The 23,742-nt window shown below is 41.6% G+C and overlaps 1 protein-coding gene across 35 annotated transcripts in view; it reads right to left on the minus strand.

Moving 5' to 3' along the window:
- Window positions 1-23,742, minus strand: part of ttn.2 (titin, tandem duplicate 2) — a 165,092-nt gene that overhangs the window by 140,268 nt on the left and 1,082 nt on the right. For 33 of the 35 annotated variants that reach the window (XM_031586214.1, XM_031586205.1, XM_031586199.1 and 30 more), the window contains exons 2-42: window positions 22,629-22,732; window positions 21,962-22,165; window positions 20,067-20,354; window positions 19,470-19,558; window positions 19,144-19,355; window positions 18,304-18,715; window positions 17,832-17,987; window positions 17,151-17,261; window positions 16,829-16,969; window positions 16,117-16,356; window positions 15,887-16,000; window positions 15,062-15,313; window positions 14,754-14,816; window positions 14,393-14,651; window positions 14,216-14,288; window positions 13,886-14,104; window positions 13,574-13,716; window positions 13,171-13,337; window positions 12,845-13,075; window positions 12,480-12,724; window positions 11,233-11,501; window positions 10,932-11,096; window positions 10,599-10,767; window positions 8,793-10,489; window positions 8,395-8,676; window positions 8,023-8,289; window positions 7,648-7,920; window positions 7,288-7,551; window positions 6,911-7,171; window positions 6,328-6,588; window positions 5,904-6,167; window positions 5,532-5,792; window positions 5,181-5,441; window positions 4,818-5,078; window positions 4,590-4,731; window positions 4,315-4,483; window positions 3,868-4,099; window positions 3,374-3,658; window positions 3,059-3,184; window positions 2,765-2,953; window positions 2,088-2,474 (exon numbers count right to left, since the gene is read on the minus strand). In XM_031586214.1, the coding sequence (XP_031442074.1) occupies window positions 2,088-2,474; window positions 2,765-2,953; window positions 3,059-3,184; window positions 3,374-3,658; window positions 3,868-4,099; window positions 4,315-4,483; window positions 4,590-4,731; window positions 4,818-5,078; window positions 5,181-5,441; window positions 5,532-5,792; window positions 5,904-6,167; window positions 6,328-6,588; window positions 6,911-7,171; window positions 7,288-7,551; window positions 7,648-7,920; window positions 8,023-8,289; window positions 8,395-8,676; window positions 8,793-10,489; window positions 10,599-10,767; window positions 10,932-11,096; window positions 11,233-11,501; window positions 12,480-12,724; window positions 12,845-13,075; window positions 13,171-13,337; window positions 13,574-13,716; window positions 13,886-14,104; window positions 14,216-14,288; window positions 14,393-14,651; window positions 14,754-14,816; window positions 15,062-15,313; window positions 15,887-16,000; window positions 16,117-16,356; window positions 16,829-16,969; window positions 17,151-17,261; window positions 17,832-17,987; window positions 18,304-18,715; window positions 19,144-19,355; window positions 19,470-19,558; window positions 20,067-20,354; window positions 21,962-22,165; window positions 22,629-22,719 (10,195 nt within the window). In that variant the 5' untranslated portion in view covers window positions 22,720-22,732. The remainder of the gene's footprint in view (window positions 1-2,087; window positions 2,475-2,764; window positions 2,954-3,058; window positions 3,185-3,373; window positions 3,659-3,867; window positions 4,100-4,314; window positions 4,484-4,589; window positions 4,732-4,817; window positions 5,079-5,180; window positions 5,442-5,531; window positions 5,793-5,903; window positions 6,168-6,327; window positions 6,589-6,910; window positions 7,172-7,287; window positions 7,552-7,647; window positions 7,921-8,022; window positions 8,290-8,394; window positions 8,677-8,792; window positions 10,490-10,598; window positions 10,768-10,931; window positions 11,097-11,232; window positions 11,502-12,479; window positions 12,725-12,844; window positions 13,076-13,170; window positions 13,338-13,573; window positions 13,717-13,885; window positions 14,105-14,215; window positions 14,289-14,392; window positions 14,652-14,753; window positions 14,817-15,061; window positions 15,314-15,886; window positions 16,001-16,116; window positions 16,357-16,828; window positions 16,970-17,150; window positions 17,262-17,831; window positions 17,988-18,303; window positions 18,716-19,143; window positions 19,356-19,469; window positions 19,559-20,066; window positions 20,355-21,961; window positions 22,166-22,628; window positions 22,733-23,742) is intronic. The other 2 variants (XM_031586105.1, XM_031586121.1) reach the window with 2 other exon arrangements.

The raw sequence follows: 23,742 nt of genomic DNA on the forward strand, positions 1-23,742 counted from the left end.
CACTTTTTGGAGGTGCAGGGGATGCCTTCATTAAGGACTTTCTTCTAAGAGTTTCAGAAATGTGGCTAGAGGCTGGCACATCTATCACTTGCCTGGAATCTGGTTGAGTTTTGTAGGCTAACAATGAAATGTCATAGCCTGAGGTCTGTTGAGGAACCATTTCCTGTGTAGTCTTAGAAATGCTAACAGTTGAATCCTCTGAAACTATATTTGGCTGATGAATACTGCTATTTTCATGTTCTAATACAACAGGTTTAGATACTTGGCTATCACATGGCCACTGTATCTGCTGGATTTCCTTAGAACCAGCCTTATCACTAGATTTTTCCATTGTGGTCATAGACATGCTCACTGTGGACATCTTTGAAGTGGTAATGTCTTGAGGAATATTCATGTCTTTTGTTGATGACTGAGATATCCTCATAAGTGACTCTCCTGACACTGATTTTGATACTTGTCTATTGTCAGGCAAATCCCTCTGTGTTTTTTGCCAGTTAGCTGATTCAGTGAAGGCAGGAATGTCATACACCGAGAAAGGGGGCAGTTTTTCCTGTTTTTCCTTGGAAATGCTAACAGCTGTCATTTGCTGCTGAACAGTCCTACTTTCCTGAGGTGACAAAGATATCTTCATCAATGACTGTCCTCGAGTGGTCTCAGACATGTAGCTATCATCAGGTTGACCAGGCTGTTGGACTTCTTTGGAACGAGATTCAACACTGTGTGAAAACACAGAGGAATGTAGAGCAGGCTGAGGAAACTCGTCTAACCTATCCTTGGGCAACATCACAAAAGACCTCTCTGAAGAACTACCACCCTCCTGAATAACCTTGCTTTTGACTGATGTATGTGATTTCCTGATATAAGACTCGTCTAATTTATTATCTATCTCTGGGTGGGATTCCTCAGAATAAGATTGTACCTCATGAGGGCCTGCAGCTGTACCAGCTGAAATATTCAGCTGAATGATCTCTTCAGAAATCTCACCAATACTCATGGCAGATGTATATGGTGGTTCCACTTCTACAGGCATCAATTGCATAGAATGTGAAGAGATTGATACACTAGATCTGTCAAAGAGAGTTTCTGTTTTTTGAGGTTCTGCGATAGAAGGAGTCATTGGGGATATCTTGATGGAAGACATTGCTGTAGAAGTGTTGGCTAATTGGGCACTTTCTGGCATATCCTCTTTTGTATAGTTCTCCTCTCTTTGAGTCATTAAAGGGATTCTTGCTAAAGATGATTCACTTTCAGGGTGTACAGTCATTTTCTTTTCGTACATGTCCAGAGATATTTTTGCTTCGATAACCTCATCAGGTTTTACAGATGGTTTCAAAAGCAATAATGATCTTGTAGACATTTCCAAGACAGGGACATTGTCGATGAAATGTCCCTTTGGTTTAATGTCCTTAGAAAATGCTTCCATGTGATGAGTGTCTGGAGGGGTAGTAAGACTTTCAGATGTCAAAGAGTCCCTTCTCATAGGAGCTTCCGCCGAAGTCTTTCTAGACAAACTGTCAAATGATTTGCCTGTGTAGTCTTCTTTAGTCTTGGCAGACACTGAATACGTTTCAACATGGAGAGAGGCTGCAGGGCTTTTGACATGCCCTGTCTGAAAGACGACAGCTTCCAAAAGAGTTTTCCCAAGACTTGAGGCAGTTGGCCTCTCTACACATTTCATTGTTTCATCTGAACAATACAAAAGAATAAATGAGAACATTTGAGTTGATAATTAAGAGGATATTACAAGCATGTATACATCACAACCATTATGAAGACAGTATGTGTCAATGACAATCCACTCAAACAGGGTGTAGTAGTGAAAGTGAGAGAAAACGAAAGTGAGGTCCACATCAAACAACACAAGTGGTGTGGATCATTGAAGGTGAAGTAGAAAAGATAGGAAAAAATATCCTAAAAACACACACAGCGATTAGCCTGTCCGTGAAATTAGTAGTGAGTGAGTAATCACGATCTCTCAGTGATCTTACTTTAAGGGAATATTTTCCAGGAAAGGTGACTAAAATATAATTAATGATGGTGTGTTACTGAAACCACAAACTTCTTGAGTTCAACGATAGTCAATTTACCTTCTGTAGTTACGGTCAGGATAGCTGTGCAAACCGCCTCTCCTGTGCTATTGATTGCCTTGCATGTGTACAGTCCGGCATGCTCAGAAAAAGCGTCAACTATGATAAGTGTGGCAGTGTTTGTCATCTCATCGAAATGGAAGACAACATTTTTGGTTGGCCTTATGGGTTCCTGGTTGTGATACCAGCAGATTTCTGGCTTCGGCATACCGGACACACAAGCATGGAATCTGGCCACTTCCCCGTGATATACGGAGCAGCTCAAGATAGGCTGCATGAAAGTGGGACTTTGACCAATTGGTTCCTTCTTAACACTTGATATGCTTGTGGAGAGACTGGATGTGGCATGCCACTGTTTGGATGCAGTGTCCTGAGCGTACTTTTCTCCTGTAAGGAAGTATCCCACTATTCAGTACATAAACATGAAGCTTTTGATAAATGCTATAAAATTTACGTTATTAAATGTAAGTCACAATTAACTGTTTTTGTGTAAGAAGACTAAGGTTTGGTTGATCATAAAGGATCATCATATACAGGGGCCATGTAGATTGTCATAGTAGTAACGATTGTAGTGGGTCCATAGTTTGGGATAAACATTCAACACAAAACATTATTCATCACAAGGTCCTTGCAAATATATCAACAACCTCCATATGACTCCAAAAGATGAAACTCACCATCAAGTTTCAGAACTGCAGAGCATGATACCATTCCTGCGGAGTTACGGGCAACACAAGTGTACTCCCCCTCATCTTCAGGGTAAACCCTGGCGATCTCAAGTTTGCAGTTATCGTCAAACTGGGACATCCTGAAGAAGTCGGACTGCTTGATCTCCTTATCTTTGCAGTACCACAAGATATTCAGATCTTGACAGGGAGGAAAACAAGTCAGTGAATCAAATTTAGTTACCAGATAATACTATGATACGGTGAAATATTTGATCACACATAGGATGTCATTGTGAGACATACCATCCCCAGAGACACGGCACTGGAATCTGACAGATTCACCCTCCTTGGCAGAGGCATTGTGAATTGGAGAGATGATGACAGGGGGAGAGAGAGGAGCACCTGAGTCAGGGGACACCACTTCAGAGACTGGAGAAAAGAGAAGTCAAGAGTCATAAGTCATTATTCTTTTCTTTTCAGGTCTGATAAATGGCACTCTCACCAACACTATAGTCTGAACATTATAGAGTTTCATTTCTTTTAAGAGCATTGCTTGCCAGTTATGTGTGTGTGTGGCCTCTTAAGTGTAATGAAGTGTATGAATAGAAACACATTTACCTTCCACAGTAAGATTAGCAGAGCTAGTTGCCTGGCCAAAGTCATTTGTGGCCACACAGTTATAGACTGCAGCATCCTCTGGAAAGACCTCGATCAACAGCAGTGTGTGCTCATTCCCATCTCGAAGGAACTTGCACTTGAATCCAGCTGTCAGGGCCTGGGAGTTCTTGTACCAAGCCACCTGAGGCTGAGGGATTCCTGTCACCTCCACGGTGAAGCGGGCAGGCTTGCCAGCCTCAACGGTGAGAGGCTCCATCTGGCGAATGATCCTGGGTGGCTCAGGAACTGTCGGGAGATAGAAGTAATGGGGGTTTCACAAAAGTGCGCAGAGGCATGTTCAGGCAAAATACTCTGTGAATTACTGTAAGTAGACGAACATGAACATGTTTCATGCTAGATTATATTTCAGAAAAGATCACTTCTAGTAGGTCACCTCAGATGTTCTTCTGTCTAGTAAATTTAGATATTTGGAGCATCACCAGCGTGGTACTCACTTTTTACATGAAGCGTGACCACACTCCTGTTCTTGCCAGCGATAAAGGTGTACTCCCCAGCATCAGTTCTGAAGGTCTCAGTGATTGACAGGCGGTGGGTCTTCCTAATGGTCACATAGGTGAACCGCTCCTCTGAGAGAATATGGATTTCAACTCCATTCCTCAGCCAGCGGCCTTCAATGTCTTCCTCATTGACTTCAAACTCAAATGTAGTTCTATGTTTCTCAACAACCTAAAACCAAAGAAAAGCATTTATTGTCACCACTTCTAACATTAATTTATTAATGATGAATCGATTCATTTTTGGTAAGAACAGACATTGACTGGTAAAGTGTAAGAAAGCTTAGCGCAGTCTGTTTGCTTGTCCCAGTGTTATTGTGTCTACTGTCTTTTGTGTTTGAAAATCTCAATAAATATACATTGAACAAAAGAAAGCTTAGCGCTAACCGTGATCTCTTTCTCGACAGGTTCTGTGATCCGGATATCACGGCCCTCAACGGTAAGATGAGCTTTTGACACACTGGACCCAGCAACCACAGAGTACTCTCCAGCGTCAGACATGCGGACAGTCTGAATCATCAGACGATGCAGGCATTTCTCTGTGGTAACCTTGTATCTAGAAAATGGAGAATATCGTTGTGAATTAACAACATTGAATGAGTTAAATCAGTCTTTTAAGTCTTTTTTCTATAACATGACCAATATGTAGCAAAGGAATATACCTTTCGGATATTTCAAGTTCCTGTCCATCTTTCATCCATGTCACCTGGATATTAGGTTCAGAGACTTCACATTCAAATATGGCCTTTTTCTTTTCAGTTATCTTGATGTCTTTGATGTGTTTTGTGAACTCAATCACACGAGCTAAAAAAAGAGCAAACAAAATTAAATTTCACATTTATGTTGCTGGGACAGAATTTCTGCAAACAGAGAGAAACTAAATTATTTACCATCAACATAGAGTTTTGCAGCTGTTTCTGCTGCTCCAGCAACAAACTTGTAGTCCGCACTGTCACCAAAGTGCACATTGCGTATGGTGAGAGAGTGGGTGAGTTGCTTGCTTCGGGTCTGACACCTGTCAGTGGACCGAATTTCTACACCGTTCTTCAACCATTTATAGGTGATGCCTTCATAATTGACAGTAACCTCAAAGGTAATAGTGTCTTTCTCCTGAGCATTGAGATCTTTAAGCATGGAGGTGATCAAAATGGCTGTGGGAAAAGAACAAGAAATTCAAAAGGTTTGTGGTTATTGGATGTTGGATGTTATCATTGTAAATCGTTACAGAGCCTTGAGGAAAAAGTCAAACTTACGGCTAACTGTCAGTGTAGCAGAGACTTTGTCATTTCCGCAGGTGAAGGTGTACTCTGCTGAGTCTTGTCTGCTGGTGTTCATGATCTTGAGCTGGTGGAGCTTCCCCTGCACCACAATCCTGAACTTCTCACTCATCTCGATCTCCACACCATTCTTCAGCCATGTGGATGGGACGTTGAAGTGTGACACTTCACACTCAAAGGTTGCCACGTGGGTCTCAGGGATTTCAATGTTCTTCATTGGCTTTGTGACACACAGGGCTAGTTGAGGAAAAAAAATAGAATGAGTCACATTTCAACAATTTTGAATAATTAATAATAAGTATTATAATGAGATTTTTTGTGACTTACATTCAACATGTAGATAAGAACTGCATTGCAGATGTCCAACTACAGCAGTGTATTCCCCAGCCTTGCTGCTGTCAACATTTTGGATGATAAGTTTATGTGCTTTCCTCTCTGACAGTATCTGGCAGGTGTTACTTGGCTTCAGTTCAATGTTGTTGAACATCCATTTCACTGGGATGTTGTCATGGGATAGGCTCAATTCAAAGGAAGCAGCGGCATCCAACAGACAGGTGATGTCTTTGGGCTTCTTCACAATTTTGATTGCTAGAAAAATAGGGCAATTGTCATTTTAGAATATGCATAAAAACATTTAAAATGTACTACCAGAAAAATAAATCCATAAAATAAAATAAATCAAACAAATGGACCACTTACTCTCAACATTCAGTCTGGCATTAGCCGAGAGCTTTCCCAATTTGAAAGCATAGACTGATTCATCTTGTGTGTTGCAGTTCTTGATCTTTAGGGTGTGCACCATGCCTTCCATGGAGATTTCATACTTGTCACTTGGAACAAGCTCAATGCCGTTCTTGGTCCACTGAGACCCCCTCACATTCTCATGGGTGAGCTCCAGGCTGAACACAGCCTCCTGAGTCTCAGTGACAGTTTGGTTCTTAAGAGTCTTCTTCACTTTCACAGCTGTTGCAAGACAAAATAAAAAATGAATTGCAAAGAAATTATTAATTGAATTTAATAAGTAAATTAAATATATAAAAAAATCGAATTATTACTACATGATTTGAAAAGTAGGTAACCATAGTTAGACGTTTAAAAAAAAAAATTAAAGAATGATATTCACCTTCAACTTTCAGGTTGGCTGTTGTCTTGGAGTTGGCCACCTGGTAGGTGTATTCACCAACGTCTTGTGTTCTGGTGATGACAATAATAAGGCGCCTCACAGCACCTTTGTCCTCACTGCGGATATTATCACTGAAGTCAACGACCTGGCCGTCCTTCAGCCATTTCCCTCGGGCACTGGCATTGGCGACCTCACACTCAAACTCGGCACTCTGGGATTCAGCCACAGTCTGGTCCTGAAGGGGTCTGTTGATGGCACCACCTAGTGCAATTGAAGCGGAATACATTGTTTGTTATCTTTTAATTTATATTTTATGAGAGAATGTTGCAAGAAAGAACTAAAACTTGCTGGACATTATTGCAAAATTAAACTAAGAGAAGATTAAAATGTAAACAGAAATGCCATATGCATATGGAAATGTATTGACAGAGATATGTACAAAACAAATTACAGTGACACCCCTGTATCCACTGATTCGCTGTTTTCGGCTTTCTGCAGTAGGTCTTGGAATGTAACCCCTGCAGTTACAGTGTCACTATTGCACAGACAGCAGTTGTAATTCCGCCCAAAAAGTGTGACATACCTGATACAGTCAGTTTTGCACTGGATGTCTTCTCCCCAGCAGCAAACATGTACTGCCCCTCCTCATCCTTCATAGTATTGACGACTGTAAGGCTGTAGCGTTTGCCTTTGGACTCTATCTTGTACTTGGGACCAGCCTTGAGTGGCTGGTTCCTCAGGGTCCAAAGGGCATCAATACCAGCGTGAGACAACTCCACCTCGAAAGTCACATTCTGGGTTTCTGTGCAAACACGGTCCTCCATTTGCTTAACAATAGAAATTTCTGGAAAAATAAACAAATAAAGGTTTTTATACATGGTGTACATACATATATGTGGATAATTATTTATTTTTGTATTAGCTAAAAAAAAAACAATTCTACGACACCACATTACTTACTTTCAATGGTCACTTTACAGCTTGTGTCAACTCTGCCAGCAACCAGCTTGTATTGACCTTCGTCAGAGGCAAAGGACCTGGTGAGCACCAGACGTTGTTTGGTTCCCTTTGCCACTATCTGGATTCTGTCACTGGCCATCACCTGCTTGTCATTGTGGTACCATTTCACTGAGCTGACGTCAGAAGCAGAGATCTTAGCCTCTATCACAGCCTTGGTGCCCTCAACGGATGTAATGTCCTTGAGTGGTGCCAAGATACCAATAGCTGTGAGAGATTGAGAGAAAGGGAATCAGTACTCTGACAACACTACAGTCCTTGAATCGATTTTGGTGCAATGTCATCTGCTAAAAATGATCTTACTTTGAACGGTGAGCTTTCCAGTACTGGAAATGTCATGAGCAGGAACAACAAAGGAATACATTCCTGCATCATCTCTGTTGACATTTTCAATGAGCAGCTTATGAACCAATTTGTCGATGACAATGTGAATTCTGTCTGAGGCTGCGATGGGTTGTCCATTTCTCATCCATGTCCCCTCGACATTCTCCTGTGAGAAGCGTACCTCCAGCTGAGCAATATCACCCTCACAGACAGTCAGGTCAGAGAGGCCTTGCATGAGTGTAATAGGACGCACTAGGATGAGAGAATGAGACAAAAATAACATAATTATTAAATGGTGGATGACTTACATAGATCACACCATCAGTTATATCTCTTAATGGAGGTAAGACTCACATTTCATCTTCAGGGAAGCACTTGTGCTCAAAGTTCCAACTTTAAAAGTGTATTTTCCTTGATCCTCTTTCTTCACATCTTTAACAGATAAGGTGTGTCGTCCGCGACGAGAGAAGACAACATATTTCAAACTGGGAGTGATCTCCTTGTTTCCAAAGTACCAGGTTCCCTCAGCATCTTCACGGGACAATTCACACTCAAATTCTCCAGCATATGTTTCAGGAACTTCAACACTCTCCAGTTTCTTCACAATGTCAAGTGGGGCACCTGCAACATGACAAGTACATTGTGTTTAATTGAATCATTACAAAATAAATTGTATATTAAAGTTATTATTATTAAAGTAAGACCAAATGTATAAACAAGACTAACCTTCCACATGGAGTCTGGCAGAACATCTTACATGGTCATCCTCAATAACAACGCAAGAATACTCATCGTCATCCTTCATGTTGATTACCAGAACAGACAAGAAATGTACTTTTCTGTCAGAGTGCATCCTATATTTGTCACCAGAGAAAATCTCAGCATTGTTCTTCAGCCATTTGACTTTAACAAAAGGCTCATTTGTTTCACACTCAAAGGTAACCATGGTGTCCTTCTCTTTGGCTTCGGCATCTTCCATCTCTTCAGTGAAATAAATAACTTGCTTGGCTAAAGGAAAGAGAAGATAAAAGGGAATTCATATTTTATTCTGTGATTCAATGATAATAATGTAAACTTGAAAGAATTCCGGCTGCAAAATAGCTATTTCAATATAATTACTATACCTTGCACCAACAAAAATGCATGGCTAGAGGTCTCTCCAGCGATGTTGATAGCTTTGACCATGATGCTAGCAGAGTCTTCTGCAGACACATCTTTGATCACCAGCTCACAGACATGGTCTTCAGGCCAGTACCAGTAAACTCTGTCAGATTTCTCCAGCAGCACACCATTTTTGAACCACTGGCATTCTGGCTCTGGCTTTCCAACAACTCTACAACGGAAGTGAACTTCGTCTGCAATAGCAACGGTTTGGCTCTGGATGCGTTCTAGGATCTTGGGAGCCTCCATGCTTGGAGAGAGAGCCACTCTCTCTGGTTTATAGCTGGGTATGGTGACTTTGCCTTGTTCTTCTTCCTTCTTCCTCTCAGACTCAGGAATGTCCTTTATATGGTGAAGAAGCTCGTCTTTCCTCTTCTTAAGCATACCCTCATAAGACTCATCCTTCTTGCGACTCTTGAGCTCAACAGCAGTGATAGCCTCATAGTAACCCTCCTCTGTCCTGCGTTTGAATTTGCCTCTCAGCTCATCAGTCTCCTCTGTCGATATGTCATGGACAACTCTGTCAACTTTTCGTAGTTTTACTACCTCTTTCTCCCGGCCCACATCTGTGGGCTTGTCAACCTTCATGACTGAAAAAGGCACTCTACCGTGCTCTCCCTGGGGTTCCATTGTGGGTTTAACCTCAGGGACCCGTCTCAGGACGGTTCTGAAGTCCTCCCTCTGTTTGATCTCCAGCTTCACAGTGTGCTCGACAACACCTTCAGGATTCTCGGCTACAACTCTGACGTCACCAGTGTCGTAGGACTTGCTGTCAGTAATCTCAAGGTAGTAAATACCATCATACTGAAGCCTGAACCTTTTGCTCTTGCGGATAAGCTGTCCGTTAAGGTACCAGTTGACTTTGGGAGCTGGATACCCAGTCACTCTGCAGCGGAATTTAGCGTTCTGTCCCTCCAAGACTTGTGCTGGGTCTGGAAGCAAGACAATTTCTGGTTTTGTTTTCTCTGAGTAGTCATCTCCGGTCACGCCACTGGGGCCGCCCTCATGGGCGATGCGTTCCATCTCGTCCATTCTTTGGCCCCTCCTGCCATCTGGTAGCTGGGTATCCTCAACAAGGCCTTTATCGTCTTTCACAATCAGTGTGGCAGAGGTCTGATCAACACCAAATTTGTTGGTGGCCCTGCAGGTGACGACGCCACTGTCTCTTGCGTATGCACCCTCGTAGTCAAGGCTGCTATAGCCGAATTCACTGACCATGCGCAACCTGTTAGCTGCTTCTAAGGGTTTGCCGTCATGCAGCCACTCCACCACCATGTTGGGGTCACCAATAGGGGTCAGTCTGCATTCAAAGTGCACAGGTCCGAAGCGCTTCAGTCTGACTGATGTCAGCTTCTTCTTGAAATGGGGCTTCTGCTGTTTTTCTTTGTCATAGAGGTCACCCTCCTCCCACTGATCCTGACCATAGCGAAGGTGCAGTGGCTCCAACTCCGGAGCAGCAATGTCCTTGGCCTTGTAGGTTCCCTTTGTAATAACGAGTCTCCGTTCAGGCTCAGGTTCACTGAACTCAACCTCAACATTGACCCTGCAGCGTGTGGTGTCCCGTCCGGCTTTGTTAATGGCTGTAGCAGTGTACCAGGCACTGTCTAATCCAGCAGCTGAGGGAATTTTGAACTGTGCTTCTCCTTTGATGCCCTCAATCCTATAGTGGCAGAACACAATTGAAAAAAGTTTAAGAACAATTGTAAAACAGTGAAAGGAAATAACACAACGTGATCCACATTTGGGTCAATTAAACAGTAAACACTTACTTGATTTGAGGATATTTATGAGATGAAATGATATCACTGTTTTTCAGCCATACAATATCAGGGAGGGGGTTTCCAATGGCTTTGACAGCCAGCTCAACCAAAGTGCCCTCTTTGACACTGATGTTCTTCAGCTTCTCAATAAACTGGGGTCTGACCAAGTTTTCCTTAGCTGTGGATTTAATGGCAACACATACACATAATTAAGTTTAAATAGTAAATTACTAACATTTCTGAATGTAAATCATTAACCTTTCTGAATGTAATATTTTTTTCACATTATATATATATATATATACATATTAACACATTAATATAATATAATAATATGCCTACCATCAACTGTGAGAGTCATAGAAACAGTAGTTTTTCCAGCTCTGTTCTGGGCCACAACTGTCCATTCACCAGAGTCACTGGGCATGGCTGGAACCACAATCAAAGACTGTGTTCCATCTTCCTTTATGACTATCTTGTGGGTATAGTCATTAACCACCTGTTGACCTGTAATGAAAATGAATTTAATATACAGTAGACAGCCAAAGTCCTCAATCTCTTTCAGGACATCCAACATTACATGTGGTGAAGCAAAATAGTATACTAGAAGTAATACACAAACTAAGGTATTTCTAAAACTTACCACTGTGGAACCAGAATGTGTCTGGCATGGGTCTGCCAACAACTTTCAGGTCAAATCTTGCAGTCTGTCCCTCAGAGCACTTGAAGGAGGACGGCTTCAAGACAAACACAGGCTTGTATAGCCTCTCAAGCTGACTTGCATCGGTGTCATCAAGCCTACGGGATGGGGAACGTCCAGGAGAACGTGCTGGAGAAAAGCTTTGGGAACGTCCAGGGGAGAAGCTGGGTGAACGTCCAGGAGAGAAGCTGGTGGAACGAGGAGATGTGGACCTGGAAGTTAAAAAAAAAGCTCAAACAGTGTAACCCTGACGAAAGCATACATCATTTTAGGGCTGAGTGGTTGGTCGAATTATATTTTCAATGACGATTTTGGCTTCCAACAAAGTTGAAAAAATAAGTAATCAAGATAAATGATTACTGTGCCACATTCCATTTCACAAGGATGCTCTCGTTTTATCTTGTGTTGTAAATCCAGTGCATCCCTTTCCTTTACAGCGGTCATTAACATCCCAACCTCACTCAGCCAGGTTGTGGCATGCTTAGATCAGTTTGAGCCAAGATGACAGAAAGAGAGCCTTTGGTCAACAAGAAAGGTAAAACCAATTTAGCTGTAAAAACAATATCCTTTACCAACTCCACAAACACGAGTGCCATATTGTTTTTATACAACAGTTTTACTACCAACTAATTCAGTTTGAAGACACTAGATTGTGTTGTCTTTAGTTTATTTTAATTCATTATTTGTATTAATTTATTATTCATTTTCTGCCCCAGAAAATAGTTCCAACCTCCATTTGTTACCAATCAACAAATAAGTTCACTGCTGGCAAGTTGAGTCAGAGAGGCTAATGTCTGCACATGAATTTGTACACTTACCTGTCTTCACATTACATGTTAATTTGTATATTCCCTCTTTTCCCTACCCCATTGGCTCCCTTTCCTCACTCGAAAATTTTTAAATGTAACATTAGCAAATTGTTGCTTGCCATTCTGCTCTCTCAATTTGAATGAATGGAATGTTGACGTTGTACAATTCAGTGGTTCAAGCAAAGAACACTAACTAGCTCCACCTCAATCCTCTCTGGTTAAAGTATATAAAATGCAGAGCGATTACTAGCGATGAAGAGTCTGAGTAAGGTTGTTTGAAAATATCTTTCCTGTTGGAAACTAAGCATAACGATGATAATGATTACGATAGATAGAATTATAGATAATAAACTATTAGGTACAAAGAAACTGGAAACACACCTAATTCTTTGCATGGCCTCTGACTGGGGATGATAGGGCTGAGGCCCCTGAGGAGCAGAAGGCTCCATGTACAGCTTTGCGGAGCAAATAGAAGTGCCCTTCATATTGCAAGCATAAGCGGTGTAGACACCCTCATCCTCTGGCAGCACCACTGGCAGGCGCAGACTGGCTCTTCCATCTTGAAGAAACTCCATCTGATAACGGCCCCCGTGCCTGATGCGGTTTCCATCTTTGTACCAAGCAATCTATTGAAAATATTGAAAATAGATGACTGAGTTTGCCTCACAGAACAGCGCAATGAGTCTAAACAGTGATGTGGCGATGAATCAACACCTGTTCATGTTTCTTCTGGTCTTTGACATTACCTTGGGCAGTGGGGTGCCGGCCATTTTGCAGTGGAATGTGACACCCATGCCTTCCAGGATTCTGTAGTTTTTGACTGGTGTGTCAAAGCTTGGCTGTTGTGCTTCATGTTCGGCCACATTTATGACCATCTCTTCCCCATCTTCAATCACCAGCTGTTGGTAGGTAATCTTCAGGATGCGAATCTCAATCTCTTGGATTATTCTCTGCTCAAAAGCAGATATTTGGAATTCCTTTAAAAAATAAAAAAGTAACAAAGTTACATTCACATAATATAGTGACATGACCATTTTTAACATGACATTTTCTTATATTTTGACCTCTGTACCTGTCCAGAAATATATGTTGTCCTCTTCTGCATGAGAAATTGCTGCTCTTTCTCATAATCACTCACTATCACAGGGGGCAGATCCCCTGCTCTGGGTTCCTGCACCATGGTAGTCACTTCTGTCTTGTAAGTCACCTCAAGTTGCTTCATGTAGGCGTCATATTCCTCTGTTGATTACATGAAAATGATTAAATGAAGACGATACCAGATAATATCAGATTGATATGCAACAAAATAATGTCTACTCCCAATGTTATCAAATAAGCTCTTTTCTCCACAAATTCTAAGTGTAGTAGACACCAGAGTTTTGAGATTTTCTTTCAACTTCACTCAGCGAATTAACAGACAAACCCATATGTACTGTATATCAACCAGTATACTTAGAGAGGCTAATGAGACTGACCCTCTTCAAGAAGGTTAGTAGAGGCAGATGACTCTCCCATCTGATTCCTTGCCACAATGGTGTACTCTCCTGCATCATCAGCAAAGGTCATGGAGATCTCCAGCTTGCAGGCGCCAGTCTCCTTATTGTAGGCTACTCTGTATCTGAAATGTTGAATATTTAATATAATAAGATTTGAATATTATAAGGAGGAGTCATCATCATAATACAATGCAATTATTTAATATAGTGAAAATATAATTGTAATTACTGTCTAATTATAAAGATTATTTAGTTTGATTTAAAATTGTATTTCATTTAAATAACAAGTACCTGTATCCAGTTGTGAGAGGCACACCACCCTTTTTCCAGTAAATGTGAGGCATGGGTGTTCCTCCAACCTGGCACTCAAAGAAAACGCTTCCCCCCTCGACCAGCTTCTGTACGAAGGGCTTCTTCACGAAGAAAGGTGCAACACCATCAACCACCTCCACGGTCTCTGAGACTGCGCTCATTTCAGACATAGTCTCCTCCTTGGCCTCACTTACGACACTAGAAATAAAAAAACACAGTTGAATGCCCTGTGTACGATAGACATTCCAGCGCCCATGTCCACAACTGTTTATTTGTTTATGAATAAACCCTTTAACAAGTGGGACTCACAGTTTCTGTTCTGCAGAAATAACTTGTCCAGAGACTATGGTCACTTCCTCTCTGGTTTCAATCTCTTCAGATACTAGAAGAGAACACATTGTCAGATTCATCCTCTCAGCATCCTCAAACTCAGATGTCATGAAGGAAACATTTAGAGACACATATAAAATACGCTTAATGTTTTACTTTTGACAAGCAGGTAGCAAGATGTGCTGATGGTTCCAGCATGGCTAGTAGCAGTGCAAGTGAAGCGACCACTGTCCTCAGCAAAGGCCTCGCGGATCACCAGACGGGCATATCCGCTCTCATATGTAATTTGGAAATCAATGGTGCTCTCAATTTTGTAGTCCTCCCTGAACCACATGATGGTTGGGGCCGGGGTTCCAGAAATTTGGCACACCAAAGTCACAGATTCTCCCTCTGTGACAGTGACATTTTTCAAAGCCTGGAAATGAGGATTATCAATTTTAAAAAATTAGTTGTAGAATAGAAGTACATTTTCTATCATCTAGTTTAAGTCAGACTTTGTTATAACAACAGTACTCACAGCAACAAGTGTTGGTGGCACAGCTGCCTCTTGTGCAGCTGGGACAGCTGCCATCTCCATAACCTATGCGAAACACATTTGTTTTGTTGATTTACAAATGGAAAAAAAACATTACACCATGCTTTCCACTGGTCTTCTATGGGCATTATGCAAAATGGAATGAATCAACAGGGATTCAGTGGAGGAAGAGGAGGAGTCCTCAGGAAAGGGCATGTGAGGAGGAGGAAGGGTTTGGACATGGAAGTGCACCACGGGGCACCTCGGAACAATGTTAGCACGATTTAAAGGCCAAACACCAAGCAACAAACCTGGGCCTCCCATTCGTCATAAGCTTGCTCCATGCCACCTGTGTAGGATTCGCCTATCTCCGTTTGCAACTGCGTGTCGTACTGCGCCTGATAACGCTCATCTCTAAATGGAGGAAGTGTCGGCTCAGGGGTCACTCTCATCTCAGCGACCCTGTGAGTCGGGGCCTTGACAGGCTGGATGACCTTTTGACCGCCGTGGGTGGCGGATAACTCTTTCTGGAGAGTGGCAATAGCAGAGCCTGCTATTGAGACCTAACCGATCCAAGGAAAAATGGCATCATTACAGGTGACCAAAACTTGAATTTTGCTTTGATTAGCCACACGGAGAGTGTCCAGGGTGATGATTTTAGGTTTTTAGGTTTGTGAGAGGGAATGGGACAACTGAAGGATCAGTGTGTGTTAGCTTGTTAAAATGCCTGTAAACTTTTAAAGACGAAACTACAAAGGATAGGATGAAATGGGTCCATTGTCTCAAACGAAGATTAACTGACATATTTTAGAAGGGTCAAAGTGCACAGTACTGCACTTTTTATGGCATCCATGTTATGAGGAGTTAGACAGTAATGATGGAGCTAATTGAAACGAATAGGTACATATCAGGCAAGCAGGAACATTCTAGGTTATCATAATATTTGCATTAACACATCTTTATAATCACATTTAGACTTGATATGATAATAATAATTCAATATGTAATACATTCCTGCTATATCTATTCATTAAAAATGACCTCTGACAATTTCCACCAAGCACCTGCTGTGATTTTTAGCTTATGGTATTTACTGCTATATGGTTCCCTGCTTGCCTGAATTTGCACATGCTTACCTCATAGCTATGTTCAGGTTTAGGCACAGTAACTTTTGAAACTGTAAAATGCGGTATTGGGGAAGGAGCCAGGCCAGTATCCACCTGGGCGCTAGTTTCGGTGCTTCTTTGGATCTACGGTAACCAGCAGAGTGAGAATTGAGCCATAACATTCAACAGAAAATGTCTTGTGATTTCAACTGTGGGTTTCTAAGGTTTCTGAATATTTATCCTGTAAAGCATGTTCTAACCTGGGACACATGAACAGTCTTTTCAGTGAAAGAGACTTGAGCAGCAGAGGGCATTAGTGTGGCCTCTGTCTTAACTCTGACTTGTTGCTCAGCGGCGAGCATGGCCTGCTGTTTTAAATCGAACTCTACGGTTTCCTCTTCGGCTGCGGCCATCTCTGCATGCACAGGCTTGCGCACACGTGCGTGATCAACGGCAGCAAGCACGGTTGCCACGGCGTCAGCCTTTTTCCCATCCTCACCCTAAAGACAACAAGCAGTCAGTGGAACCTGGAGCATAGATAGTGTTCAATCTATGGCATATGTTAAGTATACAAACAAAAGCACTGAACATTTCAAATAATGTCCACACACTCATACAAAAACAATGGAAAAAGATAAGGTTTTAGTAAGCTCAATGAAGCTAATGGCATATGCATGCACAACTTCATTAGGTTGGTTGTATACATGCGCATATTACCGTACTCTCTATGTCAGAGATTATGACGGTGGAGTGAAAAAGAATTGTGTAAAAATGAAAACAAAGGTGACATCCAAAACACAGGTAGCATTTGTACGCTCCACTTAGACTGTCCACTTTTTTCTCTCACTATTTTGTCTCAGTGCTAGTTTCCTCATATCAGCTCAAATGCTACCCTGTAACATTTCAAGTGCGTCTGTGAAACAAAGTGAGGGTGATCAAAGACCAGTAAAAAAAAACGGTGTCATCAGCTACCTGCTCCTGGGCTGCGTTACAACCAGACACAGAAGAAGTGTCCAGTTCACTGTGCTCTACCAGAGAGCTAACAGGTAGTGCTTCACTAGCCTGGCCAACCTCTGCCACCATTGTTGTAGTTTTCTTAACCTCTTGTGTGATCTACACATGTCAGTGGCCAAGGAGGAGATAAGAACATGATCAGTTTTCAGAATACTATATCTCTTGCTGATATTGTTTAACATGCTGTATTCTGTATGCCATTGTGCCAATTCAGTTGGCTAACTAATATATTAACTAATATATTAACATGAATTCCTCTATACTTCCGCTGGCGTTCTACCTCTATAGTCGAAGGAATTTCCAGTGTGGTGCTTTCAATGTATGGTGCACCAATACTGATGTCAAGGGACACTGTGGTATCAGATAGGTCCTCGGATTCCCCCTGTCCTATCTATACAAATGTGAGAAATGAATAAGCTTTTAGTCATATAGACAGAAAGAAGATTACTGGAACAAGGTTAAATAAATGGCTAATGGAAGAGTGGATGGATGGGTATAATGAGGAAAGAGAGTTCTGAGAGTTCAGTTCATCAGAAAACTGAAGGGCTGTCCACACTGCCAACAGTAACTATTACGACCACTGTAACAATATGAGCATCCACACTGACCAATGACAAGCAATCTCTCAGAAATATAATTCATGTTTTAATGTGATGCCTTTAAAATTTGATGGATTCTGATTGGCTGTCAGTGTTTTTATTGTTCAAACAATCACTTTGAAAGTGATATCCAACGATATTGTCTCTCTTGTCATTATGGTGTGGGTGTTACCACTGTTAGAGCAATATTTAAAACCATAGCATTTATAGTTATTGTTATAGGTATTGTTGACCTTGTGGAAGGGCCTTGAGAGTTCATCAAAACACAGAAGTTCAGAGGAGCAGGGTTGGATACAGAAAAAAATGGAAGTGAAGGGATGGTCTGGAATCGAACTGTGCTGATTTACTCCACTGAGTTGTACCTGCTCTGCTGCAGATGTAACTTGTGCAGAGGTGACGCTGTACTCATGAGCAGACAGCTTGACAGAGCCACTTTGGGGCCCTCGACTACGAGCAAGGTCCACTGCGGCTACCACCGTAGCAACAGCGACTGTTTTGTCATCCGGCATTTGCTGTTCCTATTACACGTGCAAGTAATATTCAGGCAGCAAGTAAAAACAAATGTGTTTATGTACTGCAAGTGCTTTTCACCTGTGGTAAAAAGCAGCACTAACACTAGCAACACATTGCATGTTAGATAAAGAAAATGTCAAACCAGGCAGACAAATGCATTGTAAAATTCAAACAGGGCTTCGAAAAATCATTCAAATAGCCACACGCTCCGAAAAAATTCACAACTACATTCAACTATATTACGCCTCTTCTGCCAGGTCCTCTCATGCATATTTAGGGTTCATCCATAAAGATTAATCTCCCAATTTGCAGTTTGCTCACCTCTTTTACTGCCATCCCACTCACTGACTGCTGCATGGAAGAGCTCTCCCATGAGCCGGACTGGGTGACCGAGGTCTGAATGTGCGTGGCTGCGGAGGTCTGCATGTGCATGGCTCCCGAGGTCTGAATCTGCATGGCTCCGGAGGTCTGCATGTGCGTGGCTGCGGAGGTCTGCATGCGCATGGCTCCGGAGGTCTGCATGTGCGTGGCTCCGGAGGTCTGCATGTGCATGGCTCCCGAGGTCTGACTGTGCATGGCTCCGGAAGTCATGTAGCTGGACTCGGACAAGAAGCCAGCCTGTTTCCATGGTGGCAGCACCTCTGTGGTCTGGATCACCTGTTTGCGAATCATGAGTGGGGACTTGACTGGTCGGATGGGGGACACAGACAGTCTGGAGGCTGGGGACACAGCCCTGTGTAAAGATACAGGCATGTGTGAATGGAAGCGTGAATGGAATAACTCAGGGAGAGGACCACACGTCTGAATAGGACTAACAGAATTACTGCAAAATATAATTAACGCAAGCTCCATGTCAAGTACATGCACACACAAGTATATGAATACAAAATTACAAACAATAATGTAACTGTACACAACCCAATAATGTACAGAAATAATGTCTACACCATTAGGCTCGTCAGTTCCATATGAATAATTCAGTGAATGAATATGACTAATGGAATTCCTACAAATGATGTACTGTATAGCAAATGGTCCATGCCCATTATAAATATATAAATATACGTAGCACAAGCAGTGATAACTGATGAATCATTTGGCTCTTCTGTTTCAAAGTTCACATCAAAGCTTCTGCCAGAGTAACTTCCTCAGGGGTCCTACCTGACGGGGCCTGGTGCTGGTCCCTTTACAGGCCTCACTGGGGAGGGGGACTGGTGACGAGTGCTGGACACTCTCGACATTGCTGATGGCGGGGACCTTGAAGTTGGCTTTGGGGGCACACGTGGGGGTGTCTTGTGTGCCAGGTGCTCAGTGACAACACCTCCCGCAATCATCATGGCTGAACTGGACGACTCAAAGCGAGCCTCCATTCTCTGCAAACCAAAACACAGGTGAGTGCAGCCCATGCTTGTTTTAACCTGTTTATTCACTGAGAAAAAAATATGATGTCAAGGAATGTTGTCATATCATGGAAAATCATGCATTACCTTCTCAACTCTTGTCTGACGTGACTGTGAAATCTGAGAGGAGGAAATAACCGTTTTTGTCTTCTTGGCTGGCACTGCTTCCTCCTCACCTGTGGGCCAAAGCAAACAGGACATATAGACTTCTGTATAGACCAATACTGCAGTTCCCTCAATACAGTTCAAGGAGTCCTACGTAGCCTTTGTCCACTAGAGTGCAGTATTATGCAAAATGGGTCCCCAAAGGTTAATATCAAGCTATTGTGTGTTTGTTCAGTTTGAGTGAAATTGTAGGTTTTAGTTAGCTAGCTACCTAAATACGAGTCGTAGGTTACATAGCAATTTCAAAGAAAGGAAGCAATTACTGACTGGCTTCTTGTTTTTGAAATAATTGAAAATAAGAAATGCAGGTGTCAAACACTGTCAAATTATAATTTGATCAGGTAGGAAACCACATCGTTAAGTTCAGAAGCCCTCAAGAGACGCCATAGTTTGCATTGGTGCTAAAACGTGAATGTAAACAAAACTTGGTTTGTTTGCACTCGCAAGTTTACCGTGGGCCTTAAAATATACGTTCTTGATTGTAGGGTAGTTTTATTTCATATGAATTACACGGCGTACCCTGAACGAGTAGTTCAGCAGTCGAGGTGGCACGGCCACTGCTGTTGGAGGCACTGACAGAGTAGTTTCCAGAATCCTCTGGAAAGGCTTCAGCAATCATCAAACTGTAAAGGTCTTCCTCTTGTACGATCTTAAAGTCAGTGGAGCTCTGAATCTCAGCTCCCTCCCTGAAGAACTTCACCACAGGTGTAGGGATTCCTGTCACACGAACATCCAGTCTCACTTGGCTTCCTTGTCTCACGGTCATACTTTGTAGTCTCTGAGTAAAGTTGGGCGGCGCAGTTTCCGCTGAAAAATAAAATAAAATACATGTTACATGTAACTGCACTTGCATCGATCATCCATGAAATGTACCCTGTGTCTTTTGTGATTTGGCGTGGTATTACGGGCCGGGCGGGATAATATAATAACAATAATTTTCAAAAGATTGAGCAGAGAGAATAGCCTACATACTGTGCTGTATTTGTCCAGTGAAAAGAATGTTTCTTACATTATTTAAGAGCGCTACTAATATTAAACAAGGTACATTTATGGCAGATGACTAGGCCTAACAGCTGCATTCCAAATAGCGGATCAGATTATCACCAGCATTTCTGGACGTTCTGCCAGGGTTCTAAATTGACTGCTGCACATTTTAGAGGGGCTCTATTTCTAAACTCTAAGCCTGTGCTAAAATATGCATTACCTAAGCACGCTAAACAGGATATTATATAGCTCATATGTTTATTTTAAACATTTAAAGTGCGTATATCTAAAGGCATAATGCGGCCATAAAGTAAAATGTGGAAAATGGTGCCTGTTATTAGGATTGTTAGGAGTTTAGCCTTGGAATAAAAGTAAGGAAGGCAGCACTACTAAGACAAAAATCTTTCAAACTAAAATGAATGTGGAATATACAGTGCGGTGTGCAATGTTCTGTGCATTTGGTTTAAAGTAGCCTAACCTTCTAATAGTAATAAGCAACACATGGTGTATAAAATAAGCATATAACATGTGCCATTTATACTTAAGCATAAATTATAACATCTCATCAAAAATACTTTCTGCCCTTTTCTAACGGATACGCTAATTTTACATTATTTGTCATTTATCATTGTACTTTCCAGGATGTGGGAAACTGCGACACCTACACTTCATTTTATTGCAGGAGCGTTTGCTGTTAGTATCTACAGGTATTAGATATATTCAGACATATTTTAATACACCACTGCTGGTATGTCATGATCCACCAGGATGTGTGTACTTTTGAAAAATGACATCTAAATAATAACGAACTGAGAAAATGAGACCAAAGGAATAGATGTCTGAAAAACAAGTACAAACAGGCCACAACTAACTAGTAATGACCATCATCGTAATTTAAATGTACAGTTATTTCTATCTTTTTATCTGTCAGTGGAATCAATTATACTGTAAAAAGTGTCCTTCACCGAAGCATTCTTTACACACTCCCATCAAATCATTGGTTGTGGCTGAGCTTTTATGTGCATAAGCCACATACACAAAAATAGAATTGATTTAACCTGATTCATGTCAGCCCGAATGGTATTTTGTAATTAGCTATTGAAATGAAATATTTTGACTTTTAGCAGGGATATCAGGCACACATTCACTTTCCTGCTGATAGGATCTGGCACATATCCTGTCCTTGTTACGCTGATTGCTAAATCTCTCATTAGTATCAGCCCTGCTGCCAACTCTAATCAGACATGCTGGGCTCTGGCGTTTGTGTTGGGGGTGGGGGACAGCAGCAGGCATTTACATTTTACAACTTTACCTCAATGCTGCAGTTCATTAAATTCCTATTCTGTACCCAGTGTTTGAGCCACTCCTAATTGTGTGCTATTGTGGATCAACAGGAATGGCACTGTTCTCCCTGGCACAAAAATGTTCACCTGTAACAAGAAGTTCAGCGGTGCTAGTGGCTTGTCCAGCTCCATTGGTGGCTCTAACAGAAAATCTTCCACTGTGTGCGGCTGTCACGGCAGGGATCATCAGAACAGCGCGGCCATCGCTGAACGAGATCTGAACGCCGGGCAGAGCAGCAGCAGAAAGAACCTGGCCATCACGAAACCAGCTCACCTCAGGAACTGGATTTCCTGTGAGCAACATTTATTTTAGTTCTGACAGCAATGGTGATGATTAAAGCCAATTACAGATAACGCTGTTACCAACATCAAATGCAGTCATGTAGGATTTCAAGATAGTCAAGGTAAAAATGATATTTCCTATTATTTTGTTGCACAGGCATGTACATTTTTTTGTTTCATGCATTTCTATCCATGACACATTATGGTAAGCTATGGTTCTTTTAAAAATGACATTAAGTATAGACAGTCATTTCTCATCGCCCTTTGCAGATAAATGCCTTTTACTGACAATTCATTGAATGCTTAATTGAGAATTCATGACAATATTATATAATAATCCTTAATACATTGTATAGCATTGTAAATGTACACTTTGGAAATCATAGCCATAGCCAATGCACATAACATGTTCACTTTTTTTAACAACAGCTTTTTTAAATAAAAAGAGCATGGAATGTGGAGAGGCTCTTACCACTAACTTGAGCTTCGAACGTTGCGGCACTACCCTCTAGTGCCACAACGCTCTGAAGCGGTTGTGTAAACGTTGGCGCCTGTGTTGACATGTTGGTAGGCACCCTGGTGGAGAACACATATCAAAACCCCAGTTACCAAACTGGCTGCCAAGACACACGTTAACAACACTCACACACACACAAACACACTCACACATACAATTATTGATCATCGCCAGAGATAGAAAATGTTACGAAAAACTGTTATTTTTAGCCCTTATGTCACCCCTCTGCTGTGGCCTGACACTTGAGAGAGTAATGGCTCCGTGGGGTCTGGGTGCTAGGCCAAACACTTACACTGAGCATCCATCCATTGACAGCTAACAGACATGACAGTAACAACTGGAAGCCAGAGTTTGATATTTATCCATTTGACACCTAATTAACAATTATCCCCTCTGTGGAAAGACACACACATTCACAGGCTGTGAAAGAGTAATTATAGCTTCATGGTTTCTCAGTAAGTAATATGAACATGAAACAGATTTAGGATAAAAGATAAAGCATGGAATGTTCTGGTAAAAGCCCTTAACTTTACAAACTGTACTGCCTATTGAAATTAATAGCAATCTTTAGGTTTACCATTATATTACATAGAGGATGAATGGTGTTTCATCCAAATGTATTGGTGGGTAACAAAGTTTTGGAGAATATGTCATCAAAATATATGCCAGGCCAAATATTCATTTTAGTTTTACTTGCACCATTTCAAAGATAACTGGTGATGAATCTCATGATTGAACTGTACAAACCAATTTCAAATGTATCAAATCTTTCAGTCCTATCTGGAATAATGCAAAAAGAAGACATATCTGTCATTGCAGTATGCCATTACTGAAAATATCAATGACTTGCAGAAGTTGCTTTAAATAGCATTGCTTGGGACTGAGGCATTTGCTTTATGAGAGGTTTAAATCAATGCACATGAATTATTCAAGTCTTATCCATTTAATAACATCAACTCAATCTTCACAAATGATATGTTTAATTTCCTAACAGTTTCCAATCAGCTGTAAAAAATATTAATTGAATATTATATTCCAGGATTGCATTTGCTTTCCTTGATCTCAAAGT

The sequence above is a fragment of the Clupea harengus genome, chromosome 2, assembly GCF_900700415.2.
Source record: "Clupea harengus chromosome 2, Ch_v2.0.2, whole genome shotgun sequence".
Classification (NCBI taxonomy): domain Eukaryota; kingdom Metazoa; phylum Chordata; class Actinopteri; order Clupeiformes; family Clupeidae; genus Clupea; species Clupea harengus.